Here is a 20112-nt window from a genome sequence, read left to right as displayed (position 1 = left end):
GATGATCTGGATCTAATTTGATCAAAGTAAATCCCGTAACGATTTCCAAATACGAAGTTGTTGATAGTGTCTAAGTTAGATCGTGGATCGACGTCAAGATTGTTTCTAAAAAGAGGAGCTGATTATATGACACCCAATCAAAATAAAACACGAATGCTGGCTTGGAAAACGAAACTTCATCAACGATATTTACCATTTACATGTAAATCTACTCATTTCCAACAAATGAAATTGATATTTCCAATTCAGTTCATGATGGCAAAAATGTAAATATATCACCTACCAACACCTCAAAACCATATATATAAGTATGGTTTCTTTGACCACCAAGCAAGTCTAGTCCTTTTTACACATATGTAAAACATTTGCCTTATCTGACGTTGAACGGAAGCCTTTGCAATATTATCTGATCTTATTTGCAACAGGCATTTCTATTGGCGAACATGCATGAAAATTTCACAGACGACATAGTGGTTTTCTATCTTTCAATTGCACCAATATTACATTCTACAAGATGTATAGCATCTCTTTATTTCCCTTAGTAAATTGGATAATTTCTAGGTGCGTTTTTTTCCCTTTCAGTATAATTATGAGACTAACAAGGCCTGATAAAAATGTACATAATCAAACCCTAGTATTTAGACTACAAGTAAATTCATGCATGTGCATTTCAAGTTGTTTTTACCCTAAGCCAACCTTAACGCTTACAAGCAATACATTTAAAATATACATGGGCATTTGAATCATTTTACTACTTCATGGATATCCCAGAACGACAGATGTGTAGTTACTATTTCATAATTTTAATACTATTGGCTTTTTTCTCCTTACAAATTCCATTACTGATATGGTCTGGCTGAAATGCCTTAATAACAACAATTATGTGTTGTATTATTATTTTAGGTTCAATAAATTTTATTTCTCCATCATCAAAAATAAAGGAACAACTGTTAACATAAATTTACTTCACGCCGGATGTTTCTGATTCAACATGCACATACATACACATACCGCTTCCTACATACATACTTATTAATTATTATAATATAATATGTTAACAAACTGTTAGTCACTAAAGGCCGATCTAGTAATTGTTTTTTCCGGGATTTCCGTTAAAAAGTTGTTAATTATCATCGAGAACATGTCATGGCTTTATTTTGCCAACTACACATGTATTACGAAACTGTCTCCTCCAGGGTTACTCTGGCGGAGGTGAAAGGTGTGGAGGTTTTGTATTTTGTAGGAGGAAATTCGAAAGAGGAACCTGAAGGCGCTGACGACATTGGTCGACAGGGTAGTGGCGCTTTCTTAGCTGATTGTGTAGGATCATTGTTCGTGTTAGTTGATACCCTCTCCTCTGACGAAAGTGGATGTACGTGCGTGATTGGGCCATGGAACAGGGTACTGGGCCCAATCCACTGGCAGAAATGGTACAGGATATAAGCTAACAAACTGGTTACAAGACCGACAGCTGCTCCACCAAGTCCAAACTCAAGCTTGTAGTTCTGTTCCCGTTTCTGCCCTTTGGAGTTAATAAAGCAGTCGCACTCGGTATACTGCAAACCTGTGCATTTCTGTGTATATAAGACATGGTATTTATATTCTGGTAAATGCATTGGTACATAGCAATGATAGGAAGGTATATTTCACATTTTAACATTCCTTACTTTAAATATAAAATTCTATACGTATGTGTAGGATAATTACCTTGCCCATTGGTAACGGGCGGGACTCGCAGATCTTTCCCTGCCATGGAGTCGGACAGTGGCAAACAAAGTCCGGAAAGACGTTCTCACAGGTCCCGCCGTGTAAACAGGGCGCAGAGTCACATGATGGAAGGCCTGTAGACACAGAATATGATAGTAGTACATAGCGGGCTGTCAGTTAGTTACCAGGCTGACGGTAAAGTTACATCTTTTTAATATGTAAATACTTTAAAGAATTTCTATAACTCTTGGCAGTAATCTCATTTGAATATGACTCCATTCTACCCAGGACAATGTTAAAGAAAGTTACTCGTTGAGTAAGAAATGATTTGTATTAAAAACAGTTTTCCCCATCTGTTTGCAAGTGTCGTTTTAGTAAATGTCATTGATGTTACCGTCGATAATTTTGATTAAAACTCCCAAATGATGACTTGCGTATCAAGCAGAGGGCATTGTTAGAAATACACGTTGAGAAAGGTCACACCCACACCTGTATGCACGTTTTGTGAAACTACCGACAGGGACTATCAATTGAGGTACTGGAACTACCGGCACGAACTGTCAGTTGAGATATTGAAACTACCGACAGGGACTCTCCACTGAGATATTGAAACTACCGACAGGGACTCTCCACTGAGATATTGAAACTATCGACACGGACTGTCCACTGAGATATTGAAACTATCGACACGGACTGTCCACTGAGATATTGAAACTTCCGACAGGGATTGTCAGTTGAGATATTGAAACTATCCACACGGACTGTCCCCTAAGATATTGAAACTATCAACAGAGACTTTCCACTTAAATATTGGAACTATTGACAAGGATCGTCCAGATATATTGAAACTATCGACAGGGACTGTCCACTGAGATATTAATTTTGAAACTATCGACAGGGACTGTCCACTGAGATATTGAAACTATCGACACGGACTGTCCACTGAGATATTGAAACTATCGACACGGACTGCCACTGAGATATTGAAACTACCGACAGAGATTGTCCACTGAGATATTGAAACTATCGACAGGGACTGTCCACTGAGATATTGAAACTACCGACAGGGACTGTCCACTGAGATATTGAAACTACCGACAGGGACTCTCCACTGAGATATCGAAACTACCGACAGGGACTCTCCACTGAGATATTGAAACTACCGACAGGGACTCTCCACTGAGATATTGAATCTACCGACAGGGACTCTCCACTGAGATATTGAAACTTCCGACAGGGATTGTCAGTTGAGATATTGAAACTATCGACACGGACTGTCCCCTAAGATATTGAAACTATCAACAGAGACTTTCCACTTAAATATTGGAACTATCGACAAGGATCGTCCAGATATATTGAAACTATCGACAGGGACTGTCCACTGAGATATTGAAACTACCGACAGAGGTTGTCCAAGGAGATATTGAAACTACCGACAGAGATTGTCCAAGGAGATATTGAAACTACCGACAGAGATTGTCCAAGGAGATATTGAAACTACCGACAGAGATTGTCCAAGGAGATATGGAAGCTACCTGATAATGCATTTGGAATTTATTAAACTAGGTCACTATTGACAAAACTATTTATGCACCCGAAAAAGTACAATGAGAATAAGACTGCCGTTTTCTACTGGAAAACTTTCGAACTACGCTGTTTATTGGTACAATATACTTCAATTAATTTCACTGGTTTGCTCGCGACTCCTATAAGTTATAAAAGAAAATGCTCCCATTATGGAAATCTTGTTTCTTGTTGCTATTCCGTAATGAAACTCAATGCATTATGGAACGCCATAGCTGCCAGGTATGGAGTAAATGATATATGTATAAACATTTTCATTACATAAAAAGATTTAATCAATGTGTGATTTGATTTCATCATTATATGATGTGATTTTATCATTAAATGATAAGATTTTATCATAGTACGATATCATCATAATACGATTTGGTTTCACCAATATATGATTTGTTTCATCAATTTGTTATTTGATATCAACAATTTATTACATTTTCAGCTTTGTATCAGATCCGTTCTACGTCCGTTCTGTGACGTCATGTAAACCGTAGACGTCTGAAACTGCGGATTCAAATAATGTGTCAAATCCCTTCCATTAAGCTTTCTGTTGGTTGGTCTCGGAAGGAAGACCGATGCAGGGACACGAATAACAATCTACCAATATATACATGTATGTACAATGTACCTTAAAAGTTTTTAAAACATGTACATCATTTGTGTTTTGTATAGAATCTAACGAATACACAAACTTTATCACAGCTACAAAAGAGTCATCAATCATTTTACTTTTTAGCAGGGGCGGATCCAAGGGTTGGGGAGAGGCACGTGGAGGTCACCATCTGGGGGTGGTCAATTAGCTGTGTGATAATAATTGGGGTACGTCTCTTCAAAACCACACTAGTTACGGCTGTTCATAATTATACCACAACAGCATTAAGACAATGTAATCATTGTACATTTAAAGTGATAGAGATATCATATTTGAAACATAAAATATTTTATAAAAAAAAATCTCCCGATATTGATAAGTTGAAACCTACATTGTAGTTGCATTAATTCATTGCTCATATTGAAGTATTTGTTATTTTCCTTAAACATGTATTTGTTTCATATTTTAATTATTAACTATTACAATTACACGTTCAGTTTGAATATTACGGCTCCGTATCCCAGTTCGTGTCCACATTAATTACTCTGTCCGTTCATCCGTTCGTCCTCAAATTAGTTCTCAACTGATAATTTAAAGTACTCTATTCATTGACCGATTTACATGAAATTTGGTTAAGATGTTTAGTTATTGAGAAGTCGTTAACAGGTTGGACACTTTTGACCCCTGTGACCTTGAATGTAGACCAAGGTCAATCAGTTAAACAAACTTGGTAGCCATTCCTGGTATCCTACTGGTCCAATGTCATGACCATGGGTTTCTTGGGCATAAATGAGAGGAACTTGCTAATCAAGTTGACACCAGACAGACAATTGAATGCCACGTACATGTACGGCATAAACTCTCTGTCATTTTGGACAGGCGGGCTAACAAATATGAGGTCTTAACAACTATCTTCCTTCCCTATGGTGATATAGTCTTCACAGAGCAATTTCATGAGTTGTTTTCTTTGATGGCCACCAATAAAAAATCTTTTCGTGGTCTTCCCAGATCAGATACACCGTAGAAAAAATAATAGCAAAATACAAACGTTTGCTGGTTTAAAAAAAAAAGTAAAATAATTTTAAGTGATACAAACATTGCTGAATATACTAGTAATTCGCGGAAAGAGAACGTGTTGTTTTCTTGTGAAGAAATTATTCGGTTCCATCCTGAACCCATCGGGTATTGTAGAAATATGCACAGCAAGTAAGAAGTAGGGAAAGGCATATCGCTCTGCTATATACCCGGTTAGCTGAAGAAACACCCGAGGTGCCAACGTTATATAACGTAGTGTTATGAGAGGTTTGATTTAATCATATTCTTAAATCATGTTTTTGACCGAAGTAATTGTTACCATTAGATCTAATAATTCATTTTTTTAAGAATTATGAAATACAAACAGATACTAATGGTCCATAATATGCACATTTCAAATGTTTAACTTGAAAAGTATAATTGAACAAATAACTTTAAATGGTATTTCATTTGATAAAATTTGCCATGACGGACTAATGAATAATTGGTTATGTAAAGTAGTGTAACACGATATTAGTGGAACAGACGAAGAGACGACGTTTTGTACGGTGTACTGGATATGGAATGTCATGCCGTGAGATGGGGGATTATTGTTAAAAGGTTTAATTTGTCGGTCTATAAAGTTCGGGTCGGTTGTCATGAAAAAATCCAGGGTATCAACCATCTGTTTTAAGCCTAGGTCAAAACAAAGGTCCAAGAGCTAATGGGATGTGCCGCCAGTAGAGTGTCTGTCATCTGGAAGATTAAAATACCCGGCTAACCAGAGCCGTGGTCTTTGTTAACAACTTAGAGCTGATTGGCAATAGACTACCGTCAGTTTTGTCTGGAGATGTACATGTAGGCTGAAATTACAATTTTGTGTGTTTTGTGTTTTTTGACAGCTTTACTAGGATTATTTCAGAGTTGGGTGATTGTAGGTACGTGTAGCTCAGAGTAGTCAATATTGTTTTTGACAGTTACTAATACTCGTACATCCTCGTATCCATCTTTTCTGTCTCCGATGCATGGTATATAAACTGGCAGGGAATATTCCAGCAGATACAACTTGGGTTTATCCAAGTATTACATCCAACAAAAATGTCGGGGTCAATAATATCAATACGATTTTGAATGTCAGAAATCTTGTTTTATACGGTAACTGTAAACTCAGAGAAATTATTCTGAGTTTAGCATTACTTTTGTGAGATTTTTTGTTTGGTGGAGCTCGTGTGTTTAATCCTATCTGTTACAGGAGAGGTGGACAGTGGTGTTGAGGTGGTGTTTGATGTGTCGATATTTTTGTCGTGGTTCTGTGTTATGGAAGACAAGATTCGCATACTTGTGTATGACTTAAAAGGTATACATTTTATAGACGAGTGGCTCGGTTAAGAACAATTAGGACATATCCATATTGAGGACGAGATTGATTGTTGAATATCAGAGTTTAGGCCAACACAGTTCGTGTGTGTATTATGATTCCACCTGTAGACTTAATTGCATATGGAACATGGATATCTGTGGTAAGAGGATCTAAAGGAGGCGATACCTATTCGCAAACCCTTCAGGTCGTGGAAGTAAGTTTTGGAAAATGTACAGTATGCATGGTGAAAACAAAACATGAAAACAGCTGGGTTGTCTAAATTAGGGTTAGGTATGTACATGTATGAAGGGCAGTCCGAAGTGACATCGCTGTTTGTTCAAGGATGGACTTTTGGATTAATTAAGAGAATATGTGACAAAGAGTAGATACAATGACGTTTACATTCATGCTGCTTTACCTTTTTGGGCCGACATTGTTGACACTTGAAGTTGCTATGATATACATAATGTATGGCGTGAGTACATTTGTTACAAGTAGGAGGCCGATACAAGTGGCAAAGAGATATGACTGGAGTGTGGTCAATACTTGCCGAACATTAGAAGATTGGTTACTTGGAAATGATCATAAAATAATTACCTTGGGTACCCTGTAATATATATATATCGGTTAGTACAATGTAGCTAAATAACACAGTGTAATCGTATGATACTTAGCCGGCAGTTCTCTTAGAAACGACGGAAGTAACATGGCAGAAAGTGACAACGGTGGAAAGTTCCGTTTACTTCGGATTCGCGAAAACGCTTGTCGTTTTACAATAATATAACGAAGTTGTGCGAAAATATAATGATAGGTTGCAATCCTATCATGATATTGGCGAATGAAATGATGACGGAATAGTATAATGATACAATGTCGAGTAACATAACGATCACAATAAATCATACAATGACGAAAGCGTGCAATATAATTTAGAGCTAAATAATTCAACGATAAACTGATGTAATCAAATTATTTAACTATACAATCATATCATATATTGATGAAACCAAATCATGGACAACCATATATATAAATTATATCATATAATACAATGATAAAATCGAATAATATAAGGACAAATCAAAGTATATAATAGAATCATAAAACAGAACAAAATATCAATCCACATATTATTTTCATGCCATATATGACGGATATGGTGTTCCGTGCCATTACGTCTTGGTGTTTCTGTCAATGGCATATCTAGGTATCTTTATAGGTCTAACATTTCTTTGTGGTGTTAGCGCTATGATATAGAAAACATTATCCAAACAGTTCCAACAACATTACCTGTTTGACAGTACTGCCCCGTCCAGCCGCCCGGACAAATGCACTTGTACCCGTTGACGAGGTCAATACAGGTCCCGTTCATCAGGCAGGGTGAGCTGACACACTCGTCCAGTTCTGGAAACAATCATGGCATCAGCGATAGTGTTTAAGCAAAATGCGTTACGTGAAAATCATCATTAATATCGTAAAGACGGTGTGAGATCGAATATGATTTTTTACAAGACGATTCAATTGAAATAAATAGATACCTATTTCACATCTTGCACCAACGAAGCCGTCTGCACATGCGCAGTAGTACTTGTTCAACAAATCAACACATGAAGCGTTGTTCTGACAGGGGTTACTGAGGCATTCGTCTATTTCTGAAATTAAACGTATTGTCAATACATTAACAGACATGCTTCAATTTCTTATTCGTATCCACTTTGAATTTGAGTTTGTCGACGAAGATAGGTTATGTATTTATCGCGATCAATATTAACCATAGGGGAAATGGGATGTTCAAATAAGGACACTTGGAAACGTATTTAAATAATTGAAGAATAAGACAATATAACAGTAATCACGATTTGGGGACCAGCTAAATAAAGGGAAACTCAGGAATCAACCCTGTCCTCTCAAACTTACGCCTTCCATTGCATCCACAACATGACGAAATGGGTAATAAAATTATTCATCAATTTGAATGCATGTGCCATTCGTATAAAAATAGGATTTCATTTGACACCACCTCGGCATACCATTGCATATGACAACACCAGACATTTTCATATACTCCGTTTAACTAGAAACAGGCGATTTCGAAAACTCACCAAAATAGTTATCAATATAGTTTGCATAAAAAAGAAAACTGTCTGCCATTTCATATATAACATTGATTACTACTTGATACAGTTGGTACCAATCTTACAGATAACTTTGCAATTTGATAATTGTATTACTGTAATTGATAGAGATATTTATATTACCAATTTCACACAGGTCCCCGGTGTAGCCTGCACTACAGTTACAGGTAAACAAATTGACATGGTAGACACAGGATCCACCATTTAGACACGGCTGACTCAAACATTCATTAATATCTGAAATCGAGTTAAGTACAGAAGTTATAACAAAAGAGATACAAGCTTAACATATATTACATACTTCATCATTATTTCTGATGTTTGATTTAAAATTGTCAAAGGATTTTTATGTTATTAAAATTGTGTACGTAAAGCCGAATATATTTACCTATTTCACAGTTTACTCCTGTGTACCCGGCGTCACAGCGACACTCATACCTCGCTATCTGGTCCAGGCAATAACCTGCGTTCTTACATGGACTGCTTTGACACTCGTCAATATCTGTTAGGGGACATATATTAAATTATGTGAACAGTCATCTGAGTTTTACACGAACTTAAGCCGTAAATACCCTTATCAATCAAATGACGTTACTACCAGAAAGATACAAAATAGTTAATAATACTTATGTATATGACAGAGCATAGCTGAATTTTATCAATTGACTGCAATTATCTTATATATATATATATATTGATTTCTGAAATATCAAATGCAAAAATTACCACATAGAGTCATACCGGGTCACGTGACCGTTTGTGTTACGTCGAACACGAATGATGTTATATTTTAAGATTGTCTCTCTACAAAAGGCAACGATTACATACAATATATCTGTATAGCTGGTTATAAAGCCTTCCAGTAAATGATAAATTGATTACCTGTGAAACAGATTAATGAATGGCAAGATATATACCATAACTACCTGTGAAACATATATTATGAGAATGTTGTACCTGTTTCACACAGACGTCCCGTAAATCCTGGTACACACGCGCAGTTGAAATCCTCTGTAAATCCTACCCTTGAACAGGTAGCATTATTCACACAGGGGTAAGATTGACACGGATCCCTGTCTGTCAGGAAAAGAAATTACATACATATTTACACCTATCAGTAGTATTATGAAACTGAATATACTATTATCAATCAGACCTACGAGTAAGCACGTGCAGACTTACCTATGAGTAGAAGTGGATTATTAAACTGTTATGTCAATAGGATAGCAATTGTCAACTGTCACATATCTCATTCAACGTCATTACAGTGTTTATGTGTATTGATTTAAACGCACACACTTCTAAGCGTTTCAACATTCCAGAGTATTTAGCATATCTATCTTTATGACGACATCAATTGCAAGTATGCAGAAGCAGTCTGAGCCGTTAAGCTTTTGTTTTATTTGTAATGCGTGTTCAGATCAAACGTTATATGTACGTAGTAAAGGTGAATTGACATGCGTGTCTGTATCAAAAATTATTGAGGCAATATATACCAACTCAATGTAAATATAAATAAACCCATAGAATCGGTCAATATTGATCTGATAGAATCTACCTTGTAATAAGGTCTTATAATGAAGTGGTCGGTATATAAGTTCTCTTATTTATTGGTTTCATAGCCATTATTATTATTATTATTTCTTTATTTCCTCCAAATTTGAAGAGCAATAGAAATAACACAAAATACACATAAATCTCAAACAACATAGAAAGAAAAGAAAATGCTTTCTCACTCAGGTTTACATCCTTACAAAGTGATACACGCTTTGACATAAAAACATTATAGAATGATAATAACATGCGCAGTTCACTATACACAACACAGGAATATAACAGGGGCAAATAGAATCGTACGGTGATATTTAATGACATACATTCTATCACTCAAAATAGACAACTTCCACACCTCGTACTACATTATCATCATAGTGTGTGCAATAATACATACAACACACAACAATGTAAATAGCATCTTGTACACCTTACAAGATAAGTTCAAACAATCAAACAAATAAAGTAATCAGACTAGTAGTGAGTACAATCTTATAATGAAGTGGTCGGAATAGAAGTTCTCTTATTTGTTGGTTTCATAGTCATTATGGGAAATCGTAAATAAGCATATGGATGCGAACATCTTCCAATATTTACCGATACTTACACGTTTCAAAAGAATTAAACCGAGTTGTTAACGGATTTATGATAAACAAAACAGGTATATAATTATACAGCGTTGTGCAGACCAGATATTTAAATATTTTTGCGATTAGATCGGTTGATCAACTTTGACGGAATATGGTGTGTAGTTAAATCATCTCGTGGAAATCTCAACACATCCTTCATTTATAGAATATCATCAATATTCATAGTCCAGTGACTTTGGTAAGAAGGAATGTTGGAAATTTTGACTTATGCATCGAGTTGTGATGTGGATAGCCACATCCATGCTTGATCATTATGTATTAGCATATTTAGACATAAAACTGCCTTCTTTTGGAATTTATTGTCCTATAATCCTCATAGAATGGCTGACACGCGCGTTGTTCAATATATCTGCGATCTTATGAAAATTCCTTTACGAAGAAGGCAGTTGAATACTTATATTTTCCGTTTCATTTTTCAAATATTCAACATATTAGTGTTATTGCATTCTAAAGTTAAATTTCGCGCTTCCAATGAGACCTGTTTTCGTGACGTTACCAGTAGCCTCGTGATGGAATATTTACCCCACGCCAGGAGTGTCACACACCTAGGGTCGCTTGTCTTTCTGTGGAATAAATATCAAATATTTTGTTATAATGATTCATAGTGTTGAAAACAATACCACTTGTTTATATTGCATTGTACAATCTTAAATTGATTTCTAAATGTTAGATGTTTTTCGCGTCTATTATACATGTAGGTAAACTCATCGTTATGCTGTCACAAGATCTGAGCTTTGTCATATCACTTATCAATGATAGTATATCTCTGACACTTACCCTTGATTGTCGTCTGCCATAGCACAAAGTATATGTGTTCCTTTCTGAGCGGAAGTAGGCGTCCACGTGACTATGATATACCATACCCCTGGTTTGCTGGGATCTTTCAAGAGAGACGATTTGGATATGCCAGACGGGGCTGTCAACTGAATGTTGGTTATTCTGTGAATTGTACAAATAAACATTTGAAAGTTGTTTTAAAGTCCATGGATGTGTATAAAGGAAGTTGATTAGATTTCTTGCTATCATGAATAAAGTATAATCTCTAACGAACGATGGTTAATTACAAGGTACATTTAATCTTTTCGGTGAAATATTTATATATTGATGCCGAAACCTCAGTCGATAAACTTCTTTATTAATCTAGCTTTGTCTATATTGATTACGATATAACTCCTAAAGACATTAGTGATACTATAACGAAATATTTCCATTTGTTCTGCACTGTCACTATATGACCTTACCAAATCAAGAGAAAGTTATCACATCATAATTCTCAGACAATTCCCATTGGAGTAGTGATATAATTGCCCTCTTTGGAAATTTAGTGTCCCATAATTCGAACGGGATTGCAGAAAAAAATAATCCGCGCGTTATTCAATTTGACTGCAATCTTGGGAGAGTTATAGGACAATAGCTTTCCAAAGAAGACAGTTTAATGTTTAATCAATGGCTGTCTGTTTGGAGCCTACCTAGATGAAGAGGAGGCGTAGATTTTGACACTCAAACTTTGTCTTTCCTTGATCGGAATAACGTCACCCTCTGATGGTGTTGGATCCACAAACACAGGTCTGTCGGCACAGGGTCCGCTCAGAGGAGGTGCTGTGATCAGGAACTGTAACAACCAACAAATGAGCATGACATGCGAATGCTTTATTTTGAGACACTTTCTGTAAAACAGACATTTTTGAGGTACTAATAATTCAAAACATTATTGTATAGTAAAAAGGCACAGTATTTTACAGTGAATTTAGGTATTGTTATAATTTATTTAGTTCAAATTAAAAGACTCAGAGATTTTGCCTTATCTCTTATAACTGATGTACTGCCTATAACCATATATGAGTTGCATGCTAACCTAAGGTTTATTTTCTGTAAAGAAGAGTTCTTTATGATCAGTGTCCATCTATCTTACCTGTAGAGGTACAATGGAGAGTGGCCGAGGAGTAAGATCGAGAAGACTACTTTATGATCAGTGTCCATCTATCTTACCTGAAGAGGTACAACGGAGAGTGGCCGAGTAGGACCGAATGCAGCACCCCCGACCGTGATACTGGTGGTGGGAAAGTCCTCCACGGTTATTGCCACAGCGTACCAGCCCCCTTGTATGTAGTGTTTTGACGTGTCTGTATCGAAGTGAATCGTGCATGTATCCTATAAAACGAGTACATATGGAGATAAATCAAAGGTTTAAACAATAGTTAAATATTACAGTAATATGTCATTGTTACTGGTGGAGGTGCTGCTCATTATCACTTAATTACTGTTCATATAGTTATCAGTATTTTAAAAACGCATGTTCCACATTATAGCATGCACCTTTACTTGTGACTTGATTTATTACTTGGTCATATTTAACTCCCAACTACGCGTTTCTACGCATTTTCACGTCGGTGTTAGGGAGATCGCCATATCTCCTTCATGAGATTGTCATATTAACAAACGTTGTCACAATAGAAACGACGGCACTTATAAAGTTATACAGTTATGTACCTGATCGAGGGTGGCGTCTGGGAGTGCCTTGCATACACTGGCACACTCATCTCCTCGCGACCACCGACATCTGACGTCATCGCCGTCAGCGTCTATCATGGGAATCTTCAAGTTGTGTGAGCAGTCACTCTGCATTCTGCAAACAATATTCCTTGTCATCAAAACATCAAGCTTTAATGATGCATATATCCAACGTTATCGAGCCGTAGTCTGTGCGTCTATGAACGTTGCTGCTTTAGTTTTTTTATGGTTTTGCGAACAAGATCTTAACCACATCATAACAACTAATACGTTTATATGACGAGAATATCCACTGTTGGTGGAATTATACGCGGCTTACTACAAAACTCTGAACTGGCATTATAGGACACATTTTCTTTAGAAAAATGAAGTTGATAAAACGTACTTATATATTGGTTTACTGGCCGTGATCGGACTCTGGTTTGGCCGATTGGTATCGCTCCGTATCCTCATATCGACCGTCGTAGAGATGTTCCAGTTGGAAGTACTGCCGTAACTTAGTGTCATCCAGGCACCTCCTGTGAATCTGTGGATTGACCAAACCAATGTACTGTCTATTATTTGTAATTCGCCAAATAATCATCCTTAATTAAAGGGAAACAACTCTGATAAGTTCATTCAATGCAATATATTGTAGCAAATCCGGAAATTTGTACCCGGATTCCGTATCTGTTGTCTAGTATAAACTCAACCGGAAGTTTAATAAAGTTGGGAGCGGCATGTTGTTTGTGAAGATATTACATTCAGGAAAAGTCATGGTTTTGCCACTTATATCAATTTGTGACGTCACCTGTCTCGGTGATAGGTACAGTCGATCTCTCTTTGAAACGGTATCTATGTAACCATGATCCCATCTTCAAAGAGACACTTATATTTATGCATTCGAATCCAATTCATCTAAAGTGCTAAAATGTGGTTTTGAGCCCCACCTATCTAGAGATGAGTATAAATGCAGCCCAGATTGCAGATAGGCCGGAAGGGTAATGCTGTCGACGATAAAATGTGTATGGTCCAAGACGCGAGAAGTTGTATATAACTTACGTCACGGTGTATGGTCGATGCCCCGGGAAGGTATATATCTACAACACCGTGTATGGTCCAGGCCCCGGGAAGGTATATATATATATGTAAGACACCGTATATGGTTCAGGCCCCGGGAAGGTATATATCTGCAACACCGTGTATGGTCCAGGCCCCGGGAAGGTATATATCTGCAAACACCGTGTACGGTCCAGGCCCCGGGAAGGTATATGTCTACGACACCCTGTACGGTCCAGGCCCCGGGAAGGTATATGTCTACGACACCGTTTGTGGTACAGTCGCCGAGAAGATATATACATGTACTTACGACACAGTGTACGGCCCGGGTCCCGAGAAGGTGTATTTGAATGTCCGCTCCCCTTGCTCCCAGTCCTCAGACCTGCTAGCACCGGTACATATGTAGTTCAGATTTGAGATATTTTTGAGGTGAACACTTGTCACACATCCAGTAGGATGATGACATCCCAGTGACAAGCTGTCCAATCTTCGTCTCGTTACATCCTGGTCCATTTCCATAGGTCCAACCCATTCGGAACTTAAACTCTACCTTTATGTATATTTAAATACGTGAGTTTCGTACAAAATACTTATGGTAATAAAATACATGTACATGTATAACAACGTAATGCAAGTTATATAGCTGTAGATATCTCCAGGAACTGAAGAGACAACAAAATATTCGGAAACTAACAAACATAAATAGTGATAAAATGTTCTGAACTTATTTGAAGTATCTTTTTTAAACAAATTAATATAAACCATTGTGAAACAAAATGCACAGATATGAAATCATTATATGTTATCAAATTAAGGCCAACATTCTTTTGTTAATTTTGTGACAGAATATTAGCAAAATGATGGAGCAAGCTTAGTTCCACTCCATTTGACGACTTGTTAGTTCATGTGAGGTTATTATCGGTCATAGCTTTCATATTTATGCATAAACCAAGCAAACGTCCTTCACCTTCAAATTTTTTAGAAGAGATAAATAACGTGTTTAACGATTAAGTTCGATTTAAACATTTTAATATTTTCTTTTATTCTAGATGTAGTAAGCACCTAATTGATGTCGAATATGGTTCAAAGATGATAGGCAAAGACCGAAAACCTAAGTTCAGTCAGAATAAATAGCGAAATATGTAAATACATGTATGCAACAATGGATATTCTTTTCTATATTGCTTTAGGCATCATGCAATTTTACGCAGGCTGTACCGCGCTGGAACAGCTGAGGACGAGTTGTGTCCCTACTATAAGACTCTCGTGTCCTTCCACTCGAGCCAACAAGCCTGGTTAACATAAGTTAATATAATCTGTTTCGTAATTTTGTAAAATAATTATGTTTACTTTGCTTTAGTTGTTGAACGGTAAAGGACATGTTAATGGTCACACAATATGTTTTCTTTAATAATACCCGTCATCACGTTGTCTTATGGCGTCATTAGTGTTGATATAGACTGGCCCCATGTCTCTAGAATATTAAAATATATAAATAAAATTGAGCTTTATGATTTTGATCCCTAGGATATTTCTGATCCTAAGTTTCAAACTAGGGGCAGATAATCTAGTATTAGAATTTAGCTTGACAATTCTTAACAAAACAACTTAGGGTCTGGTGGCCAGTCTAGTGTTGATACAGTATATCATTTTTTTTCTTTCTGACTTTCAGGAAACAATCAACATGCCAACATATTAGGTTTGCATATATCGTACTGAGATTGAACAAATACAAAGTTATAATATAAGATACTCTAATTGCCATTTTTGCCAGATATTGAGAAGACTGTTAACTTTAATTATAAGAAATGGTGATGATCCTGACTACTTAACAGTTTTCTCGAAGACAAAATAAAATACTACTTATTCTTTAAAGTACTGCATGTATTTTATACCCTATTTTATAATGTAACTACGGACTGATATTCGAACTGTGGATTCGTGTACATTATGCTATTAAAGTGTAATATACAGTGTACAGTGTATATTGATTTGATATGACTTTTTTCTGTGTTGTTTTCAATATCAAACAAAAAGTAAATAAATTAGCAAAAGAAAAAGAAAGAAAAAAGAAAGAAAAAAGAATCGCATCTATACAAAAGAAGAAACAAAAATCATTCTACACAGATTAAGCCACGTTTTTTGGTGAGATTAATTTCATATCCAATTGGGGAATCGCGCCCCAAAGAGAGTTTACTTTCCACTGCGCTAACGGCAATTCATTATGATAGGAAATGTTCATTTGTAATTTGAAAACAATTTGTCTTCATGTGATTTATTTTAATTTTTTAAATGGTTATGACTTCTTGTATCAACGGGTAAACCTACCTCATAACCTTTCCCAGTCGGCTGCCAACTTATAGTTCCTCCGCGGAAATGATTTGCATCAACATAATGCAATATTGACAAAGAAGACAGCCACAGCAAGACTCGCGTAGTAAAACAAGACATCACCCTATTAACACTATGTTTCGTCGACAAGAAAACTAATGTTCATGAAAACTGATATTTTCGTACTGTTCATGAATTTTTTAATTTAATTCTAATATATACCCATGAAGTAATAGCCATATATGATATGTAAATAATCGAACCATATTCACTTCTGATAACAGTATCCAATCGGAGCATACATCCTGGTTATTTGGACGTGCAATTGGTCGACATTAATATATTGATATAAGATTGGCAATGGTACAACACGTCAAAGGCATTTATAGATCACAAGCTTATATCACGCGTTTTTTTTTCTGTAACGTACAGTACCATAATGTGTAATATATTATATGGGCACCGTTATTGAACTATTCGAATGTGACATGGGCGATGATTTTTTTATTTGAAAAAAAATCAACTTTCTCTCTTTCTGCTGTGAAGATCGAAGATATATTTCACTAAGCTTTATCATAAAATATATACTTGACCAATAACATAATGTTTGAATCATATCTATTCAATATGTTGTACTCTCTGGTTTTCTGAGCTGACTAGTCGACGGTTGGATGATTGTTGATATGACTTCAACACACAATCTAAGGTAACAGTATATGTTGTCATTCGAGTTTGCTGCATGTTCAAAACAGCCAGTGAGTGCTTCAAAATAGCCTTTTGATGTGTTTTTAATGTTGCATTGCTAATTAATTATGTTTTCCATTGTTTCTCGAAATAACTTATCAAAGTGATGCCCATTAACAACGTGTACGATATGTAACTCTGAGACAGGCCAACACCTGTTTTATTGTTTGGGTCCACAGTGAATCTGCTTTATTCTCCATGAAGATCACCGCTTCTGTCGGTCACCTCGTGTTTGCTGATTCCTTGCCATTTCTTAATTTGGTTGGTTTTAGTCAAACTACTGGCGACACATAGTAAAACGATAACGATTAGCTGAATGTTGTTGAAAGCATTCGGAACACGCGACAATTTACACGAAGTGCTACGAATGTGATCTGTACGAGACTTGTATACATTAATTGCTTTGTAACTACATGGACAAATGTATACTAAATATGGTGTGTTCTCTTTTCTCACTATTTTTGAAAATAACATATAGGAACAGGCATGTTGTTACAGTCATATTCTGCTTCTTATATACCTTACCTAGATTTTACCTGTATTCTCCAACATTACCTAGATTTTACCTGTATTCTCCCACATTACTTGGTTTTTACCTCTATTTTACACGAACTTTGAATTCATCTCATTTCATCAATATTTAACCAGTTTTTACATAACATATCCTATGTATATCAGGTAGACTTGCAAAAGACAGCTATAACACAAAACGTATATATATGATTAAAAAATGTGAAAGAAAAATCATGTAAGGTCATTATTTTGAAAGAAGTAATTTAGTTGATATGATTAAATCAAACCTAAGTGATCATAAATACTTTTATACGTATACATTTGATACAATTTAATCAATTAATGTATTATTTTCTATCCGATAACCTTATCAGCATTCAACATGGCTTGATATCAACGGTATTTATCCTTGGTACTATTTATATAACTAACTTAATTTATTAAATACATTTTACAACTTGATGGTTTGTTGGTTACTTAAATTGATGCTGGTGGCTGGGTTAAATTATTGAGAACAGTGTCTAAGCTGTTTGATTTGTAAGTATATAAGGACCTGGGAGGGCTATGTTATCAATATTCCCTGTCAACCAACAACATGGCAAATGCACAGATTCGTGGTAAATTTCTTCGTTGAAGTTTGTTTGACAGAGTATCGCCTACAATGGATACCTCTACTGTGTGAAGATAAACCTTAGAGAACGCACCTACTAGAGATGTACCTTACCTATGTGTCTGATACCACTGATTTCCCAGTTCCCCCATTTTGAGTAATAACAATGTATATCAAAGTACCAGAACACTTTATCTATTGTACAATGCTAAGTGTATACATGTATGCGTGTACCAGGTATTCCTTATATAATGTAAATATTCACTATTAATTAACAATCACTATTTGATATTTGTGTTTCATTTAAATTTTGATCAGCCTAGGTAAAGCACTAAATATATCAAGTATGTTTTTACTTAAATTAGTATTTTCATTTCAGGTACAGATCACGTTAAATGCATTTTGCTGATTATTGTAAATGTTCTATGCTAGTGTATTCTCTGTATACATGCACGTATTGTAATATACTATTTTTCTTTCTCCTAATAACAATTTGCATATGATTCAGAAGTTTTGCATTATGCTATGAAATTGAAACTTAATTGATGGAAGTTGGAGTATATTTTTTTCAAAACAAAAAATAAATAAATGAAATAAAAAATACAGACAATACCGAAATATGACATTCGACTTAACTAGAATAAATTCTTGAAAATGCACATTCCCAGAACAGACTATAATTGGTGTGCTATTGTTCTCAAGTGTTTACATAATTATTTTGATCCTCAAACAGTGGGAGAAAGGAGAAGAAACCATTGGATATAATGCGTAATTATCACGAATCATAATTAATCGCAATGCTCCCGCGCGAAAATCGCTAGAATATGATTGCCTTCATAGTAGTTTTCAAAAACAAAGAATGTCCCCGTTTCATGTCTATTTATGATACTGAAAGGTATTAGCGCAATCCCTTAACTCTACAGGTACAGCCACAGGTAATAATCTAACATTTCATCGACTGAATACCTAGAAACGACGAGTCCTTTTACTATATAATCTACGGATTTAAAATCGGGTGTGACTGTATTTTTCATTTATTACATACATGTATATATATGTACATTGTATGATGTTATTAAAGTATTCAATGTTACAAATAGTTGAGAAAGCAATTTTAAGAAAATATGCTAATTACCAAATAGTTAAAATAATATTACTTTTATTCTGAAAATAATAGTCCTCCGTCTCTATAATCGAATAATTTTAGGACTCTGTTATTTTTAGTCGGTGTTTATAAGATATATTCTTTTACCATGGACGCAATTTTGTTATTTTTTGTCACTAGCAGTTTAAACCTAACTAACAAATAGGGACGAAAGGAAAACATTTTGGACACTGAATACAATCTTTCTAAGTTAATCAGTCTGGCCTGTAACTGATGAACGACGTACATAGGCGACAGCGAAGTGACTGGGTTCATACTCCGAGAGAACATTAATTTGACTACAGTATTTTGAGACGAAAATTAGCAATAGGTGGAATCATGTAGACGTAAGTAACTAATGAATGGGTTTACGAATGCTGAAATTAGTTAAAATAAATTAAAATCGTTCTGACGTCCATTGCACTTCCTGACACTATATTAGCGATACTTATCAGTATAAAGATAGTAATATAGATATATGGATATACATCCGGCTCCCCTGGTCTGTCATTGGTAAAACACACGACCTAAACACACAGAGTTGTCTACAGTCCGTCTGAGTGAACCGTCGTCAAAACCTAGCGGGAAGCAACACACTGTTTACATATCTCCGGAATATCAACATTCAATG

General features: G+C 35.8%; 1 protein-coding gene across 1 annotated transcript; it reads right to left on the bottom strand.

Annotated features, from left to right (window-relative positions):
• Positions 1–161: 161 nt before the first annotated feature.
• LOC117324236 lies at positions 162–14685 on the bottom strand. The gene is given in 15 exon segments (XM_033879991.1): positions 162–1574; positions 1708–1841; positions 7542–7655; positions 7790–7903; positions 8510–8623; positions 8775–8888; positions 9344–9463; positions 11113–11153; positions 11368–11529; positions 12060–12202; positions 12580–12741; positions 13081–13216; positions 13487–13627; positions 14450–14569; positions 14571–14685. Coding segments are annotated over 15 exon segments (2115 nt in total). The 5' UTR covers positions 14672–14685; the 3' UTR covers positions 162–1175.
• Positions 14686–20112: the final 5427 nt, after the last annotated feature.

The sequence above is a fragment of the Pecten maximus genome, chromosome 3 (genome assembly GCF_902652985.1).
Source record: "Pecten maximus chromosome 3, xPecMax1.1, whole genome shotgun sequence".
Taxonomy (NCBI): Eukaryota; Metazoa; Mollusca; class Bivalvia; order Pectinida; family Pectinidae; genus Pecten; species Pecten maximus.
This window is presented reverse-complemented; position numbering and strand designations above follow the sequence as displayed.